At 39.7% G+C, this 22052-nt stretch overlaps 1 protein-coding gene across 1 annotated transcript in view; it reads left to right on the forward strand.

Annotated features, from left to right (window-relative positions):
- LOC128696203 (cell adhesion molecule Dscam2-like) overlaps nt 1-21900 on the forward strand; it is a gene marked incomplete at its 3' end in the record, with an annotated part of 42146 nt that extends 20246 nt beyond the window's left edge. The window contains exons 5-9 of the mRNA XM_070081567.1: nt 5504-5667; nt 5955-6078; nt 10180-10321; nt 15114-15241; nt 21664-21900. Of these exons, the coding sequence (XP_069937668.1) occupies nt 5504-5667; nt 5955-6078; nt 10180-10321; nt 15114-15241; nt 21664-21900 (795 nt within the window). The remainder of the gene's footprint in view (nt 1-5503; nt 5668-5954; nt 6079-10179; nt 10322-15113; nt 15242-21663) is intronic.
- Between the last annotated feature and the right edge of the window lie 152 nt (nt 21901-22052).

Raw genomic sequence — 22052 nt, forward strand, 5'->3', positions numbered from 1 at the left:
AGAGGAGTATGGAAGAAGTGAATGTTTTCAGATATTTGGGAGTTGACGTATCAGCGGATGGATTTATGAAGGATGAGGTTAATCATAGAATTGATGAGGGAAAAAAGGTGAGTGGTGCTTTGAGGTATATGTGGAGACAAAGAACGTTATCTATGGAGGCAAAGAAGGGAATGTATGAAAGTATAGTGGTACCAACACTCTTATATGGGCGTGAAGCTTGGGTTGTAAATGCTGCAGCGAGGAGGCGGTTGGAGGCAGTGGAGATGTCCTGTCTAAGGGCAATGTGTGGTGTAAATATTATGCAGAAAATTCGGAGTGTGGAAATTAGAAGGTGTGGAGTTAATAAAAGTTTTAGTGAGAGGGCTGAAGAGGGGTTGTTGAGGTGATTTGATCATTTAGAGAGAATAGATCAAAGTAGAATGACATGGAGAGTGTATAAATCTGTCGGGGAAGGAAGGCCGGATAGGGGTCGTCCTCGAAATGATTGGAGGGAGGGGGTAAAGGAGGTTGTGTGGGCGAGGGGCTTCGACTTCCAGCAAGCGTGCATGAGCGTGTTAGATAGGAGTGAATGGAGACGAATGGTATTTGGGACCTGACGAGCTGTTGTAGTGTGAGCAGGGTAATATTTAGTGAAGGGATTCAGGGAAACTGGTTATTTTATATAGCCGGACTTGAGTCCTGGAAATGGGAAGTACAATGCCTGCACTTTAAAGGAGGGGTTTTGGGACATTGGCAGTTTGGAGGGATATTTTGTGTATCTTTATACGTATATGCTTCTAAACTGTTGTATTCTGAGCACTTCTGCAAAAACAGTGATTATGTGTGAGTGAGGTGAAAGTGTTGAATGATGAAAGTATTTTTTGGGGGGGGATTTTCTTTCTTTTTGGGTCACTCTGCCTCGGTGGGAGACGGCCGATTTGTTAATATATATATATATATATATATATATATATATATATATATATATATATATATATATATATATATATATATATATATATATATATATATATTTCATCGGCCGTTTCCCACCAAGGCAAGGTGGCCTGAAAAAGAAAAACTTTCATCCTCATTCACTCCATCACTGTCTTACCAGAGGCATGCTTATGTAACAATTATAAAACTGCAACATTAACACCCCTCCTTCAGAGTGCAGACACTGTACTTCCCATCTCCAGGACTCAAGTCCGGCCTGCCGGTCTCCCTGATTCCCTTTGTAAATGTTACCTTCCTTACACTCCAACAGCACGTCAAGTCCTAAAAACCATTTGTCTCCATTCACTCCTGTCTAACACGCTCACGCACGCTTGTTGGAAGTCCAAGCCTCTCACACACAAAACCTCCTTTACCCCCTCCCTCCAACCTTTTGCAACTCCCCTACCACGTTCAGCTTTGTCTCGCTTAGGGCTAGGACATCCAACTTCTTTTCATTCATAACTTTTGCAATCACCTCTTTCTTATCATCTTCACTACATCCACGCACATTCAAACATCCCAATTTTATAAAGTTCTTCTTTTACTTCTGTTAAGTAATTTATACAGGAGAAGAGGTTACTAGTCCAATGCTCCCGGCATCTAGTCACCTCCTACAACACGCATAGGTTACGGAGGAAGAATTCTGTTCCACTTCCCCATGGAGATAAGCAGAAACAAACAAGAACAAGAACTAGGAAGTGAATAGAAGAAAACCCAGAGGGGTTAGTATATATATATATATATATATATATATATATATATATATATATATATATATATATATATATATATATATATATATATATATATGCTTGTACATGCATGTGTAGTGTGACTTAAGTGTAAATAGAAGTAGCAAGACCTGCAATCTTGCATACTTTTGAGACAGAAAAAGACACCAGCAATCCTACCATCATGCAGAACAATTAAAGGCTTATGTTTCACACTCATTTGGAAGGACGGTAGTACCTTCCTGGGTGACTGCTGGCCACCAACCTACTACCATATATATATATATATATATATATATATATATATATATATATATATATATATATACAAAACAACCACTCTGAAAGAATAGAGAAATTCCTAGCGCTTTCGTGACTACTCACATTATCAAGGAACTATGGAAGTAAAGCATCCAAGGAAGCTATATAAGGGGTCTGGCCAACACCTCACTATCAGATCCCACAACGGTTAAACACCTGACGCGGCCGGCCCAACTGGACGGTTCCTTTGCACAACCCACCAACAAACTATTCTACCCAAGAAAATTTAAAAATTATTATTTGTCCAGTGTATTATTAAATTCTTCCCAAATTCTATTAATTATAAATGGATCTAATTTATATAAACCAAAGGAAATATTCATATTATTGTCAAAACTGCTTTTTATGAAACAAGATTCAATTATATTCCTGTCGACCATGGACTTGCTTGATACTACTTTCTCAACTTTTTGAAAATCAATTGGATGGTTAAAATCTCTTACATGAATAAATAGAGCATTGGAATCTTGTCCAGTTCTAATGCTATATTTATGTTGTTTTAATCTTAGTTCGAGATTTTTACCAGTTTGACCGTAATAAACTTTATCGCAAATTTTACAAGGAATCTTATAGACACATCCATCAGCATTATGGGGGGAATTCTTTATCAAAAGTTTTTTTACTGTATCAAGATGTTTGAATACAACTTTAATATTAAAAGTCTTAAGAAGAGAAGGCATATCAACGAAGTTTTCATGGTAAGGGAGAACCAACATATTTTTACTTGAATAAGGCTGGTTGTCCCTTTTCGGATTGTAAAAAGTATTTCTAGCAACTTTAAAAGATTTATCAATTACATTTCTTGGGTATTTTAAATCATTGCCTATTTCATAAATTTTGGATATTTCCTCGTCTATGAACTCAGGACTACAAATTCGTAAAGCTCTCAAAAACATTGATGAGAAAACAGACAGTTTGACTTTATCTTGATGCGAGGAATATATATATATATATATATATATATATATATATATATATATATATATATATATATATATATATATATATATATATATATATATATATATATTCTTTCTTTCTTTCTTTCAACAAACCGGCTGTATCCCACCGAGGCAGGGTGGCCCAAAAGGAAAGACGAAAGTTTCTCCTTTTACATTTAGTAATATATACAGGAGAAGGGTTACTATCCCCTTACTATCCCTTGCTCTAAAGTTTGCACCTCAATTACTGGGATCTTTTCAAAGTTTTAAACCTGTACTCCTTGAAGCTCGGAAGAGAGAGGGCGATCATAATTTATCCCTGGAAAATCCTAGAGGGACTGGTCCTAAATCTGCATGCAGAAATCAGTCCCTTAGAGAGCAAGACTCGGGTGGCGGTTCAACATTCCCTTAATGAAAAGCAGAGCTGCCATGAGTATACAGAGAGAAAACACAATGAGTCTCAAAGGCCCAAAGCTGTTTAACAGCCTCCCATCGTACATAAGGAGGATTACGTATAGACCCCTGGCTGTCTCCAAGAGGGAACTGGACAAATACCTAAAGCCAGTGCCGGACCAGCCAGGCTGTAGTTTATTCTTTGGATTCTGTGTCTGCAGCATTAACAGCCTGTTTAATCAAGTCTGGATTTACCATAAGGCCTAGTCATGAAGGTCCTTGATACATTTTCCAGTTCTGCAGCTTCTCTTGCCATGAAGGGGGGCCATTAGTACACACCAATACTAGAGTCTAGAGAGAGGGGAGTGACTTAGTGTTAATTATTTTCATTGTAGATGCAATAACATTATTACGCTCTTTGAATGTAAGGTCTTCCGACATTATCAGTTGCAGATCTCTCACAGACTTACGCTCTATCCAGTGCTCAAGTTTATCCTGTTTTTATTTATTTATTTCAAATTTTCCCTTACGTAGTAAGTGAAATTTGTCTTCATTGAGCATTATATTGTTGTTATTAAGCTCACTGGAAAACTTGGTTGCTTTCAGCTTGAAGACTCGCTGTGTCTTCTATGGATGATACTCTCATGATCCTAGTATCGTCTGCAAAGGATGGTGGAGTATTATGGTTTATGTCCCTTTCTATGTCAGATATGAGAATCAGGAAGAGAAGTAGGATATGTGTTGGGCTTGTAGTAGGCTCTGATTTTATTCTGTTTATTACTCTTAGGAAGGTAAATATCCATATGCCCACCTTTCCATCTATACTCTTTTCAGGCATTTGTGAGTTTTCTTGGCTTCTGGTATACCTAAGGTCATGCTTTAATGGTCCAGCAATTGCCAGAGGCAGGAGCGACGTGTTCTGAACCCATGTTGACCTGGGTTGTGCAACTGCTGTAGTCACATATCACTGGCAGATGATAATCGTCCTTAATACTTTTTCAAAAACCTTGATAATGCGAGAAGTCATCGCTATCTGTATCTTTTTTTTTCAATGGCTTTGTTGCCGCCTTTGTAGAGTGGGGTTATATTGGTGTTTTGAATGATTGTGGGGATAATTCCAGTGTACAGGCTGCTGCTGCATAGAATATTTAAGGTAGGTGATGACGGCTTCCTGCAGTTCTTCATCATTGTCTCGTTCATAAAGAATTTCTGAACATTGAATCATATTGGAATTTGAGTATTTCATTTATTTCCTTGTTGTTGTCATTGTATGTTCCGTCTCTTGTAATTAAAAACCCGCTATTAGTTTTTTTCGTTTGTTTTTTGCCCTAGATTTTGCATATGAGAAAAAATATTTTGCGTTTCTTTCAGTTTTATTTATGGCCTCATTTGTTCCCACTGTCTTTCCTGACTCTCTATGACAGAATGAATTTGAGCTTACCGTTTTCTTTTCCCAGTTGGTCTTGCTTTTCTTACTGCAGAGTCTGCTGCCTTTGAGTTCTGTTATCGGTTGTCTTCGCCTATAGAGGGCGTGCCGTTCCCAGCTTTCCAACTCTTCCTGGAGAACTACAATAATATACATAGACACAATATAAAAAAATGAGTACCCCTTTGATATATTGCAATGTTGGACTCAATCTATCTAGGAACTTAATGTAAATAATGGACCTCAAAATTTGAAACTCCCTTCCAGAAGATGACAAATGTTCCTTATCTGTCACCTACTTCAAAATTATGCTTATAAATCGAATCCTAAATCTGACCTAAATTCTGCATAGATAAATTCTGCTCAAGCTCAATTTTCCAGCAGAAACATATGTAAAAGCGAAAAATATGTATAACTTAAGTATCCACCACTACAGATATTATACCCAGTTGTTATGAAAAATATCCCAAAATGTCATATATCATAATTCAATATCAAAAACTGCAAACTATAGCATTCTTGTAAATTAACCTGTAAGTTAATTTTAAATATGCAGGAAATGCTCTGCATAACCAGAGGTTTTCTTTAAATTAATTGATCCTTTGTAAATTATATACTGTATAAAAAATATAAATTATCATTGTCATCATTATCTGTTTTCTGAAGGTTTAAATTATCACACGAACCTGTGTCACTTCTCTTCTCTGCTGTAACAGTGCCACAAGCACCAGCTGGGATCAAAGCTGTGGTGAGTGGAGCAGAGAGTGTGGTGGTGGCCTGGTCACCACCACAGCGTAGCCACGGTATCATCACCAAGTATATCCTCTACGTCCGAGCCCCGCCGGACAGAGATGCCACCAAGAGAATATTGCCCCCTCAGGTAGGTCTGTCCCTCTTTTTACATCTGCTCACCGTCACAACCCGTGTCATCTCTACCTCCATCATGTTCTCACCACCATTGTCACTTTCCATTGTCACTCTCACAAATTATTCAACACGTCTGTCATGTTGTTTAGTGTTGGCGTCCTGAATATGTGCAATTACACAGGGGGTCTTAAATTGTATTTGTAATCATATTCATTTAATAATAGTAATAGCATTGAATATAATAATAATAATAATAGTTTTTTTTAACAAACCGTGGTGTGACTACTTGAGTGTCAACAGACCCGCTGGCTGGAAGTGACTGAGCTGAAACCTCATCACCGCTACGAGATGTGGGTGACTGCTGCTACCAGGGTGGGCGAGGGGCCTTCTTCTGCTCTTGTCTCCGCCACCCCATCTTCCACAGGTACGTAGCCAGGCTCGCTTCCAAGGGTATTCATGAGTCATTGAGTGTATCAGGAGATACTCTTCATCAAGTACAGTCAAATCCCTGTTTGTACGTGCTTAGGATCAAATCTGGATTATTTGGTGCTACCTGTAGCAACTTGGGATAAAGTAAGATAAGTCGAGCTGTTTGCATGTATTCTTGAATCATGTACAGGTCACTGGGGCTGTCTGTAGGAATTCTGGAATAAATTTGGATCACTAGAACTGTCTGTAGATACTTTAGATTACGTAAGGATCACAAAGGATAACTGTAAGCACTTTGGAATAAAGTAATAATAATAATTAATAATAATAATAATTATTATTATTTCTTCAAGTACATGTGCAATACGCAGGCCTAGCTGGCATCAATGGCATACTACTATACAGAAAGCCCCTTGTTATGCAGAGCATTTCTGGCAAATTAGGTCACTTTCGTCCCACACCAGTCGATTAACACCTAGGTACCTATTTTACTGACAGGTGAACAGGGACAGCAGGTGTCTTATGGAAACAAGTCCTGTTTCCAAAAGTACCGGGGAGCGAACCACGGACCTCACTATATCTGCATTTTTCTTGTCTTCTGGTGTACCTAAGGTCATGCAGCAATTGCGAGAGGAAGGAGCGACGTGTTCTGAACCCATGTTGACCTGGGTTATGCAGCTGCTGTAGTTCCATATGACTGGCAGATGATAATCTTCCTTAAAACTTTTTTTGAAAACCTTGATAATGCGAGAAGTCATCCCTCTCAGTCTATCTTTTTTTGCAATGGCTTTGCTGCCGCCTTTGTAGAGTGGGGCTCTATTGGTGGTTTGATGTGAGCTGACTGCACTAACAATCGAGCTATGGGACACCGATAACTAGAGTTGTCTGTAGGTGCTCTGGGTCAAGAATAATCACTGTGGCTCTCAATGTGTACTCTAGCATCAAGTACAGATCACTGCATCAGTCTATAGGCTAGGTTTACTATATTTGTCTGAGGATAATTTGGATAACCTTGAATCATTGTGGTTGTCTGTAGGCACTCTGGAGTCTAGTTTACCCTTAAAGAAAAAGTTAAATTTCTCCCCTCCCTTGATGTCTGTTTTCACAAACACAAACAGTTACAATGGTTTAGATTAAACCAAAATTCCACCAACGCAGATGACCTCATTCACTTTTACCATGTTGCCAGACCTATAGAATTTGCAGCAGTGAGTATCTTGAGGAAGAATGGCTTTCCATGTACGAAATTGTCTCTTCCCTCAAATTTCAGTTTTATTTAAATATCAAGTGCAGATGTAGAGAACAATATATGTGAAACCTTAGCAAAAATACGATTTTTGCTAAGGTTTTCATACTGTTCAGACAGACCTCCACAACAAACCTATTCTCCAAACGTTCATTTTCATCACTGCTGTACTAAAAATCATTAAAGATATCACCCTTCCTAACTTCCACAAAACTTCCAAAAACACAGAATGCATGAAAACAATCTCCTATGCAGGGAACGAAATGGTTTCCTTGTGTAAGACAGCACGTAGCCTTGATATCAGGTTCAGGAAGACAAATTTGCATGCAGGATACACAGCATGAACAACGTATGCCTCATACCCAGAGATAAACTCGCGTACCACGAGGAGTGGGACATATCCAAACTCCTCTTAACCCTGGAAGAAATTCTTAGAAAGTGCCAGGAAGTAGCCGTCATAAGGCCGCATAACACCGGTCATCTTCTAGGTGACCTTTCCACACAACTTTCCACACAACGTCCCTTCTACACAAAGCCACTACTCACCTGAGCTCCCACACGATGACCTCCCACTTTCCTGTCTTCACTGTATATGTAATCCTTTTCTATTTGTCACCTGGTTCACGCATCACCACCTGTGACTTGACCTATCATTTCACTGTCTTCACTGCATATGATGTGACTTTTATATAACGAACACAATTGGGCCTGCAGTACCTGGCCGTGCTAGATACCAGCTAATAGGGCAGTCAAGAGTACAATCAAAGAATTGGAATAAAGTATACACCAGATGATAGTTTTGGAGCTAACGATATACTATTTTTTTTTATTTTTGGTCCAATTTCCATTAAATTTTTACAGTGATTTAAACAGCATTTGAAACTTACACACTGTGTTTGTAGTGACTTTTTGCCTTAATAAATAAAAAAAAATATTGCCCTATTCTATAGGGCATAAAACTCTCCCTTATCTACAAAATTGATAAGATATACAATGATCTAGTTGACATCAGATGAAAGATAAGGACTACATAATCTTGGTACCAAGGCCATTTGAGCGAAGATGGCAATAGATTGCATAACAAAAAATGTTGAATTTTATTATTTTTAAGGATTTTTTTGGGGAGAAAAAAAAATCATTAAAAACAAAGCGGTAAAAAATATCACAAATCCCCTTTGCATACTAGTAGAACCATCATTACTCAATAACCTGTGCAAAAATCATGACACTTATAAATACTTTTTGCGAAAAATAGAAAATGTCAATAACTTACTCCTGAGTTATACATATATTATGTTTTCTGTAAAACTCTATGGTCATGGTGTGCAACATTTCAGTATGTTGCACACCTCAACGCATTTTGACAGCCCACAGGCGACTGAGCTGTTATCACTTCCAAATTTGAGTGGAGTCCTCAGAGAAGTTGCAATGTAGTGTATTTAGAATGAAACAATCATAAAAATCATAATTTTTGGAGCAAAAAAAAAAAAAAAAACACAAATTGCCACTATGTCTTTTTGATGACAGCAAGAACAAAAAAGTTACATTTTTGGAAAAACATACTTAGAAATATGATAGAAACGAGCTGATTACATTAACATGTTGCCAGAATTATGCACTATTTCTCGGTAAGCAAACATTTTTTCTCAGAATTTTTCGATTTTCCTTTTTTTATCACTCCTAGAACGCCAGCCCCCTCCTTAAACATATATTCCCACCATCAGAGAGCATGAGCAGTTATTTACACGATGCATAATGGATATGAATCTGTAACCCAAGCTGTGAGTAAAGTTTAGGTCTGTGAATAGAGTTTGGGTGTAGAATAGCTGTAGCTATTCCAGACCCATATAGTAAACAGAATTCTTGCATGGTGGGGGCCAGCCCATGGCAGGTGAGAGTTTGAGGATCAAGGCTGCATGTACATGTGTGTAAACGTCAACTAAACATCTTTTCCCTCACTCAAACGAACAGCTGCCTCCAGCCCATAGTTTGGACACCCCGTACTAGGCTGGTGCACACATCCTGGCAAGAATTTGCCAACCAGCCTTCCACTTCCGTCTTCACTGCATTTAATATGACATATCCTTACCTATCTGCAGTCATGATAAGTTTCACTCTTGAGTGCAGCATTATACAATAACTGCCTTAGTCAGTATTACTTGCCTTTATACCTAATTTGCTCCCAGTTTACAGCCATTATCATTAATAAAAATAATTCTAACTACATCCATAATCTGTTTCAACTTATAAGCAAAATTATTTAACTATTAGGCGGATTGCTTGGTTCTTAGTTCAGCTGGTGAAGCCCAGTGTGATGGCAAAGTTAGCCAGAGGCAGGGAACTGTCGCAGCCTGAGAATAATAAACAGTAGGAAAATTTCGAGGGAATGCAGAGAGGTAGATTTGAATTTTTGGAAATGGGATGAATAATTTCCTAAGTCGGGTGACGATCTAGCTGTTCAGGGAACCATGATGTTTGTACCCTTCTGGAAAGATAGCTGTGGAGCAAGTGATAGTAAATGTATTTCTACTTCCGGTCGCCCAGCCTTGGCAAGAAACTGCCAGTGCGGTAAATAAAAAAGTATTTACATAACAAAAATAATTTCGATAATTTTTCCGCAATAATATTAATTATGAAGAATATAAGTGACAATAAGAGGCAACAACAATTGACAACTCATTATTATGAGGAAATTTTAGGCAACATTTCGATCAGTCTTTGACCATTACATAGCCATCCGCTGCTTGATAGTGTTCCAAGGCTTATCGAAACGTTGTATAATGTTTAAACTTGGAATAGTGGGATTGTTCTATATATTTTAACTGAATGTATTTCCTGCATATTGGACAGTGATGGCAGGAGTGTATGGTGTGGGAGGTGAGGTGAGGGTTTCCCAGGGCACCGACCTCCTGCTAGACTGCCCACACGTCGGCATACCCACACCCACCATCACCTGGAGATGTAACAACGCTCCCATCACCAGTGTTACCAGGTGAGACTACTACCACCATCACCAGTGTTACCAGATGAGACTACTACCACCATCTCCAGTGTTGCCAGGTGAGACTACTACCACCATCACCAGTGTTACCAGGTGAGACTACTACCACCATCACCAGTGTTACCAGGTGAGACTACTACCACCATCACCAGTGTTACCAGAAGAGACTACTACCACCATCACCAGTGTTACCAGGTGAAACTACTACCACCATCACCAGTGTTACCAGGTGAGACTACTACCACCATCACCAGTGTTACATAAGAACATAAGAAAGGAAGAACACTGCAGCAGGCCTGTTGGCCCATACTAGGCAGGTCCTTTACAATCCATCCCACTAACAAAACATTTGCCCAACCTAATTTTCAATGCTCCCCAAGAAATAAGGTCTGATAACTCTATCCACTCATTTGCAAGTCCCACTCAAATCCAACCCCTCCCACTCATATATTTATCCAACCTAAATTTGAAGCTACCTAAAGTCCTAGCCTCAATAACCCAACTACGTAGAATGTTCCACTCATCAACTACCCTATTTCCAAACCAATACTTTCCTATGTCCTTTCTAAATCTAAACTTGTCTGATTTAAATCCATTACTGCGGGTTCTCTCTTGGAGAGATATCCTCAAGACCTTATTAATATCCCCTTTATTAATGCCTATCTTCCACTTATACACTTCGATCATGTCTCCCCTCATTCTTCGTCTAACAAGTTAATGTAACTTAAGAGTCTTCAATCTTTCTTCATAAGGAAGATTTCTAATGCTATGTATTAATTTAGTCATTCTACGCTGAATGTTTTCTAACGAATTTATGTCCATTCTGTAATATGGAGACCAGAACTGAGCTGCATAATCTAGGTGAGGCCTTACTAATGATGTATAAAGCTGCAGTATAACCTCTGGACTTCTGTTGCTTACACTTCTTGATATAAATCCCAATAATCTATTTGCCCTATTACGTACGCTTAGGCACTGCTGTCTTGGTTTAAGGTTACTGCTCACCATAACCCCCAAGTCCTTTTCACAATCTATATGGCTAAGTTCTACATTATTTAATTTATAAGTGCTAGGGTTATGGACACTCCCAAGCTTCAGAAGCTTGCATTTATCTACATTGAACTGCATCTGCCACTTTTCTGACCAGGTATTGAGTTTGCCTAAATCCTCCTGAAGTTCCCTGATATCTACGTTTGAATCAATTATCCTACCTATCTTTGTGTCATTGGTTCCCTGATATCTACGTTTGAATCAATTATCCTACCTATCTTTGTGTCATCGGCGAATTTGCTCATTTCACTAGTAATTCCCTCATCAAGATCATTGATATATATTATAAATAACAACGGGCCCAAGACTGATCCCTGTGCCACTTGTTACAGATCCCCACTCGGATTTAACCCCATTTATGGACACTCTCTGCTTCCTGTCTGTGAGCCATGACTCGATCCACGAGAGCACTTTTCCCCCAATGCCATGAGCTGCCACTTTCTTTAACAGTCTTTGGTGCGAAACTCTATCAAAAACCTTACTAAAATCTAAGTAAATAATATCAAATTCTTTATCGTGATCAACAGCCTCAAAAGCTTTACTGAAGAAAGTTAAGAAATTAGTTAGACAAGACCGGCCTCTTGTGAATCCATGCTGAGTATCATTAATCAAGCTATGCTTATCGAGATGGCTTCTTATAATCTCAGCTATAATTGACTCTAGAAATTTGCCCACAATTGAGGTCAGGCTTATTGGGCGGTAATTTGACGGTAACGAATTGTCCCCTGTTTTAAAAATAGAAATTACATTAGCCATCTTCCACATATCAGACACTACACCTGTTTGAAGAGATAAATTAAAAATATTAGCTAATGGTTCACAGACTTCCATTTTGCATTCCTTAAGAACCCTTGAAAAAAACCTCATCAGGACCCGGCGACTTATTTTGCTTCAGTCTGTCTATCTGCTTCACAACCATTTCACTAATGACTGTGATGTTACATAATTTATCTTCTTCAGGCCCACTATAAAAATTAATTACTAGAATATTGTTAGTGTCTTCCTGTGTAAAAACCAAGAGAAAATAATTATTTAAAATCGAGCACATTTCATTCTCTTTGTCAGTAAGGTGCCCATAGTTATTTTTAAGGGGACATATCTTATCTCTGACTTTTGTTCTATAGACCTGGAAAAAACTTTTTGGGTTAGTTTTCGAATCCCTAGCAACTTTAATTTCATAGTCCCTTTTAGCTTTTCTTACCCCCTTTTTAATGTCCCTCTTAATGTCAATATACTGATTCATAAGATGACCCTCACCTCCTTTGATACACCTATAAATTCCATTCTTATGCCCTAGTAGATATTTCAGCCTATTATTCATCCATTTTGGGTCATTTCTATTTGATCTAATTTCTTTATACGGGATAAACGTTCTTTGAGCAGCATGTATAGTGTTCAGAAAACTGTTACCCCAGTCAACAGATAAGTGTTCTCTAAGCCCATTGTAATCTGCTAAGCGAAAATCTGGGACTGTTACTGAGTTATCACTACTATCAATGCTAAATGTAATTGATTTGTGGTCGCTAGCACCAAGTTCCTCTGAAATTTCTAAATTATTAACAAGGGATTCATTGTTTGCCAGAACTAAGTCAAACAGGTTATTTCCCCTTGTAGGTTCTGTCACAAACTGCTTCAAAAAACAATCCTGAACTACTTCTAAGAAGTCGTATGATTCTAAATTCCCAGTCAAGAAATTTCAATGAATATGACTAAAGTTAAAGTCTCCTAGAATTACTGCATTATCGTGCCTTGTGGCCCTAACAATTTCCTCCCATAGTAGTTTCCCTTGGTCCCTATCTAAGTTTGGGGGACGGTATATCACACCTAAAATCAATTTTTCATGCCCCTCTGAAAATTCTATCCAAACAGACTCTGTATTGTGTTACTTCAGACTTAATACCCGTTTTTATGCAACAGTTCAAGCGATCTCGGACATACAATGCCACCCCACCCCCCTTCCCGATACTTCTATCTACTTGGAACAATTTAAAACCCTGAATGTGACATTCCGCAGGCATGTCCCGACTTTTTGAATTAAACCACGTCTCAGTTATGGCAAATACATCAATGTTACCTGCACTAGCAACTAATCTCAATTCGTCCATCTTATTCCTAGCACTACGGCAATTAGCATAATATACATTGAAAGACTCTCCTTTCTCTTTACCCTTCCTGCTCATTTTTGTTTTTCTACTAAACCTATTACTATCCTTATCACCTAGTGTCACTGGCTTTTCAATATCTACCTCGTTCTGCTTATTACTAGTTCTCCTAGAACTCATAATATTACTACACTGGGACTTCACTGTTTTCCTTCCAAAACCCATACCACACTAACTGTTCCTAGTTTAAAGTCCTAACAGCTCTCTCCACTGCAGTTGCCAGTACCCCCACCCCAGACCTAGATAAGTGAACCCCCATCCCTGGCATACATGTCATTTCTGCCATCTAGACAGTACCTCCTTCCGTATTCCAGATAGACTAACCCCTTAGAGCAGCTCTTGAATATTTTCCTTCACCTGTAGAAGGACCATCTCTCTTTAGTTCACATCTTTTTTCTTAGGGAATGTACTTTGAGTATAACTCAGTTGCCAGAGTTAATTATTTCTAGGCAAAGGTTCGGATCTGTGTTTAGGGTATCTTCCAAGCATGTTGGATGGTTTTATTATTGAATTTGGTGAAGGCACCCTCACAACTGATCTCATTTTGCTGGCTAGGACCTCTGTTCGTACAAGTCTGAACTTTGATTAGGTTGTGATCCGAATTCATTGTCTTTGATACTGTTATATTTCGTAACAGATCGTCATTGTTATTATTGAAAATAAGGTCAAGTGTATTTTGCATTCTTGTTGGCTTAAGGGGAATTGTTGCAGAGATTTAATAACTCACATGTGTGAGAATTTTCATCTTAGTTTCCTCCTGGGGTTATGTCCGCCATAAAATTATTTGCCACATTCTTCCATTTTAAAAATCCTAAATTAAAATCACCAAGCTACAAAATATTTGGGGCTGAGGTTGAAAGATTTTTCCAGACTAGTAAATTTTCAATGACTGTTCCTTAAATTGTTGGGAAGTTGCATCTTCACTGCCAAAACTCCAACTACATCATTTGTGGTGTTTAGTAACTCTGAACACAGAGGCCAGCCCCCTCCCTTGTTGCCTGTACTTTGTCGCATCTAAATAAGTTGTACCCTGATATCTATATTTCGCTGTCAAAGTGATTATCTGGATGGGTCTCTGTGAAAGCCACAAACATTGTATTTGACTCTGTGAGGAGTCCACTGATGAAAGGCATTTTGTTGTTGGTTGACGACTTTAGACTCCGCTTATTTGCAAATACAAATGATGATGTACTGCTTGTTTGTTGGGGGGCTTTATTTGTTGGCACTAATATCTGGAGTGGGGGCCGCTGACTGTGCCTCCATTCCTGCAAGGCTCCAAGATTAATTATTTGTGTTCATAGATCTGCGCAACATAGTCTAACCTTGTTTATTATAAGCTAACTAATCTTGTTTATTATAAGCTAACGTAATCCAGTCTAATCTAAGCTAATGTAGTCCAACTTAATCTAACGTATGTAACCTTTCAAAATATAACCTAGCCTAACAATGTTTAAGCTAACCTAACCCAACCTCTCCTAGCCTAGCTTAACCTAACCTAACCAAGACCAGCCTAACCTATAATAAAGAAAACGTTATTCAGACTCTCCTATCTATGCCTATCTCTGCCACAGGTACGAGCTGCAGCCTGACGGGGGACTGCTGCTGCGGGAGTGTCAACGTACAGACACTGCCAACTACACCTGTCATGCCAGCAACCGCCACGGCTCTGACTACGTCATTTATTCTCTCATTGTCATGGGTGAGTTGGAACAAAGGAACGGAAAAAGAGTGAGAGAGAACGAACAAAAAACTCGTATTCAGTTAAAATTTCATGAAGTAATAAACTAAGTAGGCCATTCATTGCCTTCATTTGATTATGGAAATATTGAGTAAGATTTTAAACATGAAAATTGGTTATTTTCAGTTTCATCCATACATAACTCGTCATCTTGAAAAGCTTTCAACATAATTCTTTGATGAGACCGTGAAAGCATGCAGTAGTTTTTTTTTCTCAAGCTATAAGTTCGAGCCTATAAACTCCCACAAGATGAGAGTGTATGGATTCTCCCATTTCCCTTGTAAGCGTGAAACATACAATATACTATAGTTTGTTCTCAGATGCTATGGAGACGTGATGTTTTTTCTGCTAATATGTTATCCAACCAGTGGGTCATCCAGTGAAAAAGGAAACTTGTATATGGGTTATTTTTTTCAAACACCGGCCGTATCCCACCGAGTCAGGGTGACCTAGAATGAAAAACGAAAGTTTATCTTTTTAAATTTAGTAATTTATACAGGAAAAGGAGATTAGTAGCCTCTTGCTTCCGGCTTTTTAGTTGCCTCTTAAGACACGCATGGCTTACGGAGGAAGAAGTAAGGGGTATTATTTTTAATAATATAATGCCAAGGCCACGATAATCTCTAATTGGTCATAGTGTGCCAAACATTGTTGGGAAGGAGTGTGTACGGGAGGTAAGATAATGATAATAAAATAATGATCTTTATTTCTATAAAGTACAGTGTACAAATAATATAGGATTAACATGATAGATATACTTTATAAAAAGTCCTGGTTATGCAGAGCATTTAGGGCAACTTTAAAGTAAACTTATAAATACAAAATTAATATTTAGTTAGGTGAACTAGAATGTTATTTGCAGTCTTTGGTATTATATATAAAAATTTGGTTTAGGATTTACGACATTTTGGGATTTTTGTTACGTTTTGGTGTAACATTCGTAGTGGTGGATAATGAAGCAGAACATAGTTCTGGTTGGTACATATACGAAATATATTGATCATAGTGAGAACAACCCTATAAATGCTAATGTGGTTTGAGAACCGACACATTGATAAATTAGACACATGTGCAGCTCTTGGGTATCTTTATTGAGGAAACGTTTCGCCATACAGTGGCTTCATCAGTCCATATATAGGAGAAACTTGAAGAACAGGAGGAGAATGAGGTAATCAGTCCCTCAACCTTGAGTCGATGTGGTCGGTCCATCAATCTTGAATAGAATACGGCATATGTGCGGAGAAGCAGCTTATAAACCGTAGGCAGGAGATTGTGCAGCAGTCGTAGGTGGTGTCACATTTGACCAATGTGGAAGTAGGTCGTGCCCAAGGGTTAGGCAAGCGAAGAATTCCCAAGTATTAATATCCCAAGAAGTTGGACTGACCACATCGACTCAAGGTTGAGGGACTGATTACCTCATTCTCCTCCTGTTCTTCAAGTTTCTCCTATGTATGAACTGATGAAACCATTGTGTGGCGAAACGTTTCCTCAATAAAGATACCCAAGAGTTGCACATGTGTCTAATTTATCAACGTGTCGGTTCTCTGAACTATTCATCTGCAATACTGTCAGACACTGCAACTTCTTGGGATCTTAATACTTGGGAATTCTTCGCTTGCCTAACCCTTGGGCACGACCTACTTCCACATTGAACAAATGTGACACCACCTACGACTGCTGCACCTCTCCTGCCTACGGTTTATAAGCTGCTTCTCCGCACATATGCTGTATTCTATTCAAGATTGATGGACTGACCACATCGACTCAAGGTTGAGGGACTGATTACCTCATTCTCCTCCTGTTCTTCAAGTTTCTCCTATGTATGGACTGATGAAGCCACTGTGTGGCGAAACGTTTCCTCAGTAAAGATACCCAAGAGTTGCACATGTGTCTAATTTATCAAGGAAGGCAGGTACATGGAGGTGTGTGTAGGGAAGGCAGGTATTTGGAGAAGTGTGTAGAGAAGGCAGGTACATGGAAGAGGTTGTAGGGAAGGCAGGTACATGGAGGAGTGTGTAGGGAAGGCAGGTATATGGAGTGTGTAGGGAAGGCAGGTACATGGAGTAGTGTGTAGGTAAGGCAGGTACATGGAGGAGTGTGTAGGAAAGGCAGGTACATGGAGGAGTGTGTAGGAAAGGCAGGTACATGGAGGAGTGTGTAGGAAAGGCAGGTACATGGAGGAGTGTGTAGGAAAGGCAGGTACATGGAGGAGTGTGTAGGAAAGGCAGGTACATGGAGGAGTGTGTGTGTAGGAAAGGCATGGAGGAGTGTGTAGGAAAGCAGGTACATGGAGGAGTGTGTAGGAAAGGCAGGTACATGGAGGAGTGTGTAGGGAAGGCAGGTACATGGAGGAGTGTGTAGGAAAGGCAGGTACATGGAGGAGTGTGTAGGAAAGGCAGGTACATGGAGGAGTGTGTAGGAAAGGCAGGTACATGGAGGAGTGTGTAGGAAAGGCAGGTACATGGAGGAGTGTGCTGAAGGTATAGCTAAACAAAATATTTGTTACATGTAACGAAATAAATATTCAAAACTTAATTATCCCTTAGAAAGAAAAATAGTCACGAGAATACAAATAATGTACAATAACTTCCAGAGTATCAGTATTAAATTAACTGATAATGGCAGTAGATTGGACATAAATGAAGCGATTAACCTTTGAATAGCAATAGAGTTGTAAATATACAGAACTTTGCCAAAAAGATTCATTGAAGCTAAATCCTTGGTCGTGAAAATACCAAGAGTCTACAGAATACAAGCCAAGAGCAAAACACAAGGAAAATGCTGAGACATAGTTAAACCTGAGCCGTTAACTTGACTCGCGTAATCGTAATGACTTGATTGCCCAGTGGCTATGCGTTGGTCTGGAGTTTTGAGACTCTGATCGCGGGTTCTACTCCTGCCCTTGGTATGGTTTAAAACCTGAGCATTAGGAGTGAAACCCAGTGAGTGTGTTTTCCTCCATATATGTGTTGTGTCTGGCTGTAATCTGACAAACAACGAATGTGAGGTATTCGGAGGTCTTTTTTTTTCTTTGTACTAAATCCATGTGGGTCATTTAACGCTTGGATGGTGCAGGTTCGATCCTACATCCGCTAACAGCTTCCCTGTCGCTGTTACGTCAAGGTGTTGGTAATAAACAGGAACAAAACCTAGTCGTGTGTGTGGGAACGAACTAAGATCAGCTTCCATATCTTCTTCATTCATTGTTGCCCCGTCCAGTATTTTGTAACTCCAGGTTTGTGCTACTCCAGTCTTGTGTTACTCTTGTGGGCTCTGGTGGTCTGGTGGTTAACGCTCTCGCTTCACACGGTGAGGGCCTGGGTTCGATTCCCAGCCAGAGTAGAAACATTGGACGTGTTTCTTTCAACCTGTTGTCTATGTTCCCCATCAGTAAAATGGGTACCTGGGTGTTAGTCGACTGGTGTGGGTCGCATCCTGGGACACTGACCTAAGGAGGCCTGGTCACAGACCGGGCCGCGGGGGCGTTGACCCCCGGAACTCTCTCCAGGTATCTCCAGGTATCTCCAGGTACTCCACTGATGTGGTATGCCACTTTTGTGTTTGTCCAGTTTTGAGTTACTCCAGTGTTGTATTAATACGGTTTTTTGTTATTCCAATGTTGTGTTACTCCAGTGTAGTATATCAGTTTGGAGGCTCGTTGTGTCTTCTTTTTCTGCCACTTTCATACAATTTCTAGTATCGACCTTTATAGACGATACTAGAATTTGTATGAGAGTATTTGTATGGAGAGTATAACAGAGGTACAGTAAAGGCGGTGAGGAGTGCTAAAGGAAGTATAAAGTTTGTGTAATAAATCTGCTGCTGTCAGAAAGTCAGAGGGAGTGTGTCAAAAGTGGGCGTGGTCTAACTAAAACCCCTAAATCTGGTATCACTCTACGTCCCAGAACTCTAGAGGTTCTCTTTCTTATCTTCTTGCTGTTTTCGGTACATCCGACCTGCATAGGTCTCTCCTCTATCTGGTCTTGCTCACCTTTATATGGAGTATTTCGAAACAGTTCTTCCTACTGATTGGGTGCTCTCCTCTCTTTGGCTTCGTTATGTAGGTGATGTCTTTGTTCTTTAGCCCCATGACTAGTTTCTTCTAACCATTTATTGTTGCACTTAACAATCTTGCTCCTTCCATCAAGTTCAAAGCTGAATGGGAATCTAACCCTGATTTATGCCAGTCGCTCAGGGACAGGCTTTTATTTCTGTTTATCGCAAGTCAATGCTCTTCTTGTCCTTTCCAATACTCAGGAGAAACTAGTCACTGTCTTTCTAACAGACTTAGAGCATAAAAATTGTGTTCACCTCACAATAACAATACTTTTTCCTGTCATATAAGAGATCACAGTCACACTATTAACTGCTCACTGCCAGAACTATCTAGCCTTCCTCTAGCCTTCACAGTCGCCGTCTTGTTGAAGCATCTCTTATGTTTGTTAATGTATTATTTTATATGTCATCCTTCCTTTATTTACTCAAGCAGTACCTGAGGAGAATGTTAGGGAACTGTTCCCATATATATGGTATTCAAGTACACTTGCTGAGTATTAATGAAGATATATGTACTGGTTAGTCAGGAGATATTCTCCTGCTACCTCGTACAAGACATACTCATACTGCAAGGAAGATGGAAAATGGGAATAATACTTTTGTGAGCTATACTGAACAATATACAGTGGAACCTCTGGTCACGAATGCTTCCGAACACGAACAAATCTGTTCACGACCAAAAAATTCGCCAAATTTTTGCATCTGATCATGAACACATAATCGAGTGCCAAACACAGCCGTACAAATTTACACTCCGTGCCAGTGTTCCCCATTTCCTGTAATTCGATCGTGATAAATTCAGATTAGCTATGTTTTATCAGCAGGTAGTGCCCAAACAGCTTCTCGCAGTTCCAGTACCTGGCTAGGGCTTGCCATATATGATTTTTAGCAAATATTTTTTTTCTCAGTTGTTTGTTGGGCTATCTTATTCAAACTTGGAAAATATATGATGAAAACATTCTTCTTAACGTACACCAAAATTGAAAGAAATCGGAGGATAAATAACGGAGTTCACCTCTCAGTCATTAGACTCCCCTAAAAAAATTAGAACTCATGCAATGTTAGTTTTCTCTGTTGTTCAAAGTTTTCTTAGTTTACTATTACACTGTGCATTCTATGGTATAATTAACTATTTTTGTGCTTAAAAAATCATAAAAAACTATATTTACATACAGTTCGTAGGGGTCTGGAATGGATTAATAATATTTACATACAATCCACTGGAGAAATTAGGTTCGGGTCACGACCAAATCGGGTCGCAACCAGAATTGTGGAACGAATTATGGTCGTGACCAGAGGTTCCACTGTAAGTAAAGTGGTGCATAATACCTCACTCAACACTTATATGGTGTACATTGTGTGTTGAGAGTGCAGGCTTCCATTCGCCGATATATTGTACGTTTAAAGTCACCTTAATAAAGTTCGGTGAGATCACAAAGCCTTTGTATCATTAACAGTTATATTCTCATACAACTATGGTTCTATCATGGTGGTATAACTGTGGTTCACACATGGTGGTATAATTGTACTTCACACATGATGGTGAAAATGTGGTACATAGATGGTGCTGTGACTGTGGTTCATATATGTTGGTGTAAGTGTGGTTCACACATGGTGGTGAGACTGTTTACACCTGGTAGTATAACCGTAGTTCACATATGGTGGTATAACTGTGTTTCACACATGGTGGTATAACTGCGGTTCACACGTGGTGGTATAACTGCGGTTCACACATGGTGGTATAGCTGTGGTTCACACATGGTGGTATAACTGCGGTTCACACATGGTGGTATAACTGCAGTTCACATATGGTGATGTGGCTGTGGTTCATACATGTTGCTGTAAGTGTGGTTCATACATGTTGCTGTAAGTGTGGTTCATACATGTTGCTGTAAGTGTGGTTCATACATGTTGCTGTAAGTGTGGTTCATACATGTTGCTGTAAGTGTGGTTCATACATGTTGCTGTAAGTGTGGTTCATACATGTTGCTGTAAGTGTGGTTCATACATGGTGGTGTGACTGTGGTTTACACCTGGTAGTATAACCGTAGTTCACACATGGTGGTATAACTGTGGTATAACTGTTATGTATAACTGCAGTTCGCATATGGTGATGTGGCTGTGGTTCGCACACAGTGATGTGACTGGTTCTAACAAGTTACTCCACTAATACCTCCATCCCTCCACTACGTTACCACCCACTAACATCACTATCCTCCACGACATTACCACCCACTAACATCACTATCCTCCACGACATTACCACCCACTAACACCCGTATGCTCGCTACAGTACCACCCACTAACATCACTATCCTCCACTACAGTGCCTCCCAGTGCAGCACTGCTTCACTCAGTGGGTGCTACAGCCACTACAGTGACTGTATCCTGGACTCTTATAGACGACGGTAACGCTCCCGTCAGGAGGCTGACACTCACCTGGCGTCCTGATCCAGGGGAGTGGAGGGAGGTCACCCTGGCCCGCCACCTCAAGCAGTTCACCTTGCAGGAGCTCACCTGTGGCACCCAGTACCACGTGTACCTGACCTCGCATAACAAGATAGGTAAGTCATCCTAACTAACCCATCCAGGGAAACCCTCACCAGGGAAAATACCAGGGAACCCATCCCCGGTAACCCATACCTGAGAAACCCATCCATGATGACCCATACCAGGGAACCCATCTCCAGAAATCCCTTCCCAGAAACCCATCCCC

Source organism: Cherax quadricarinatus, unplaced genomic scaffold, assembly GCF_038502225.1.
Source record: "Cherax quadricarinatus isolate ZL_2023a unplaced genomic scaffold, ASM3850222v1 Contig3162, whole genome shotgun sequence".
NCBI lineage: Eukaryota > Metazoa > Arthropoda > Malacostraca > Decapoda > Parastacidae > Cherax > Cherax quadricarinatus.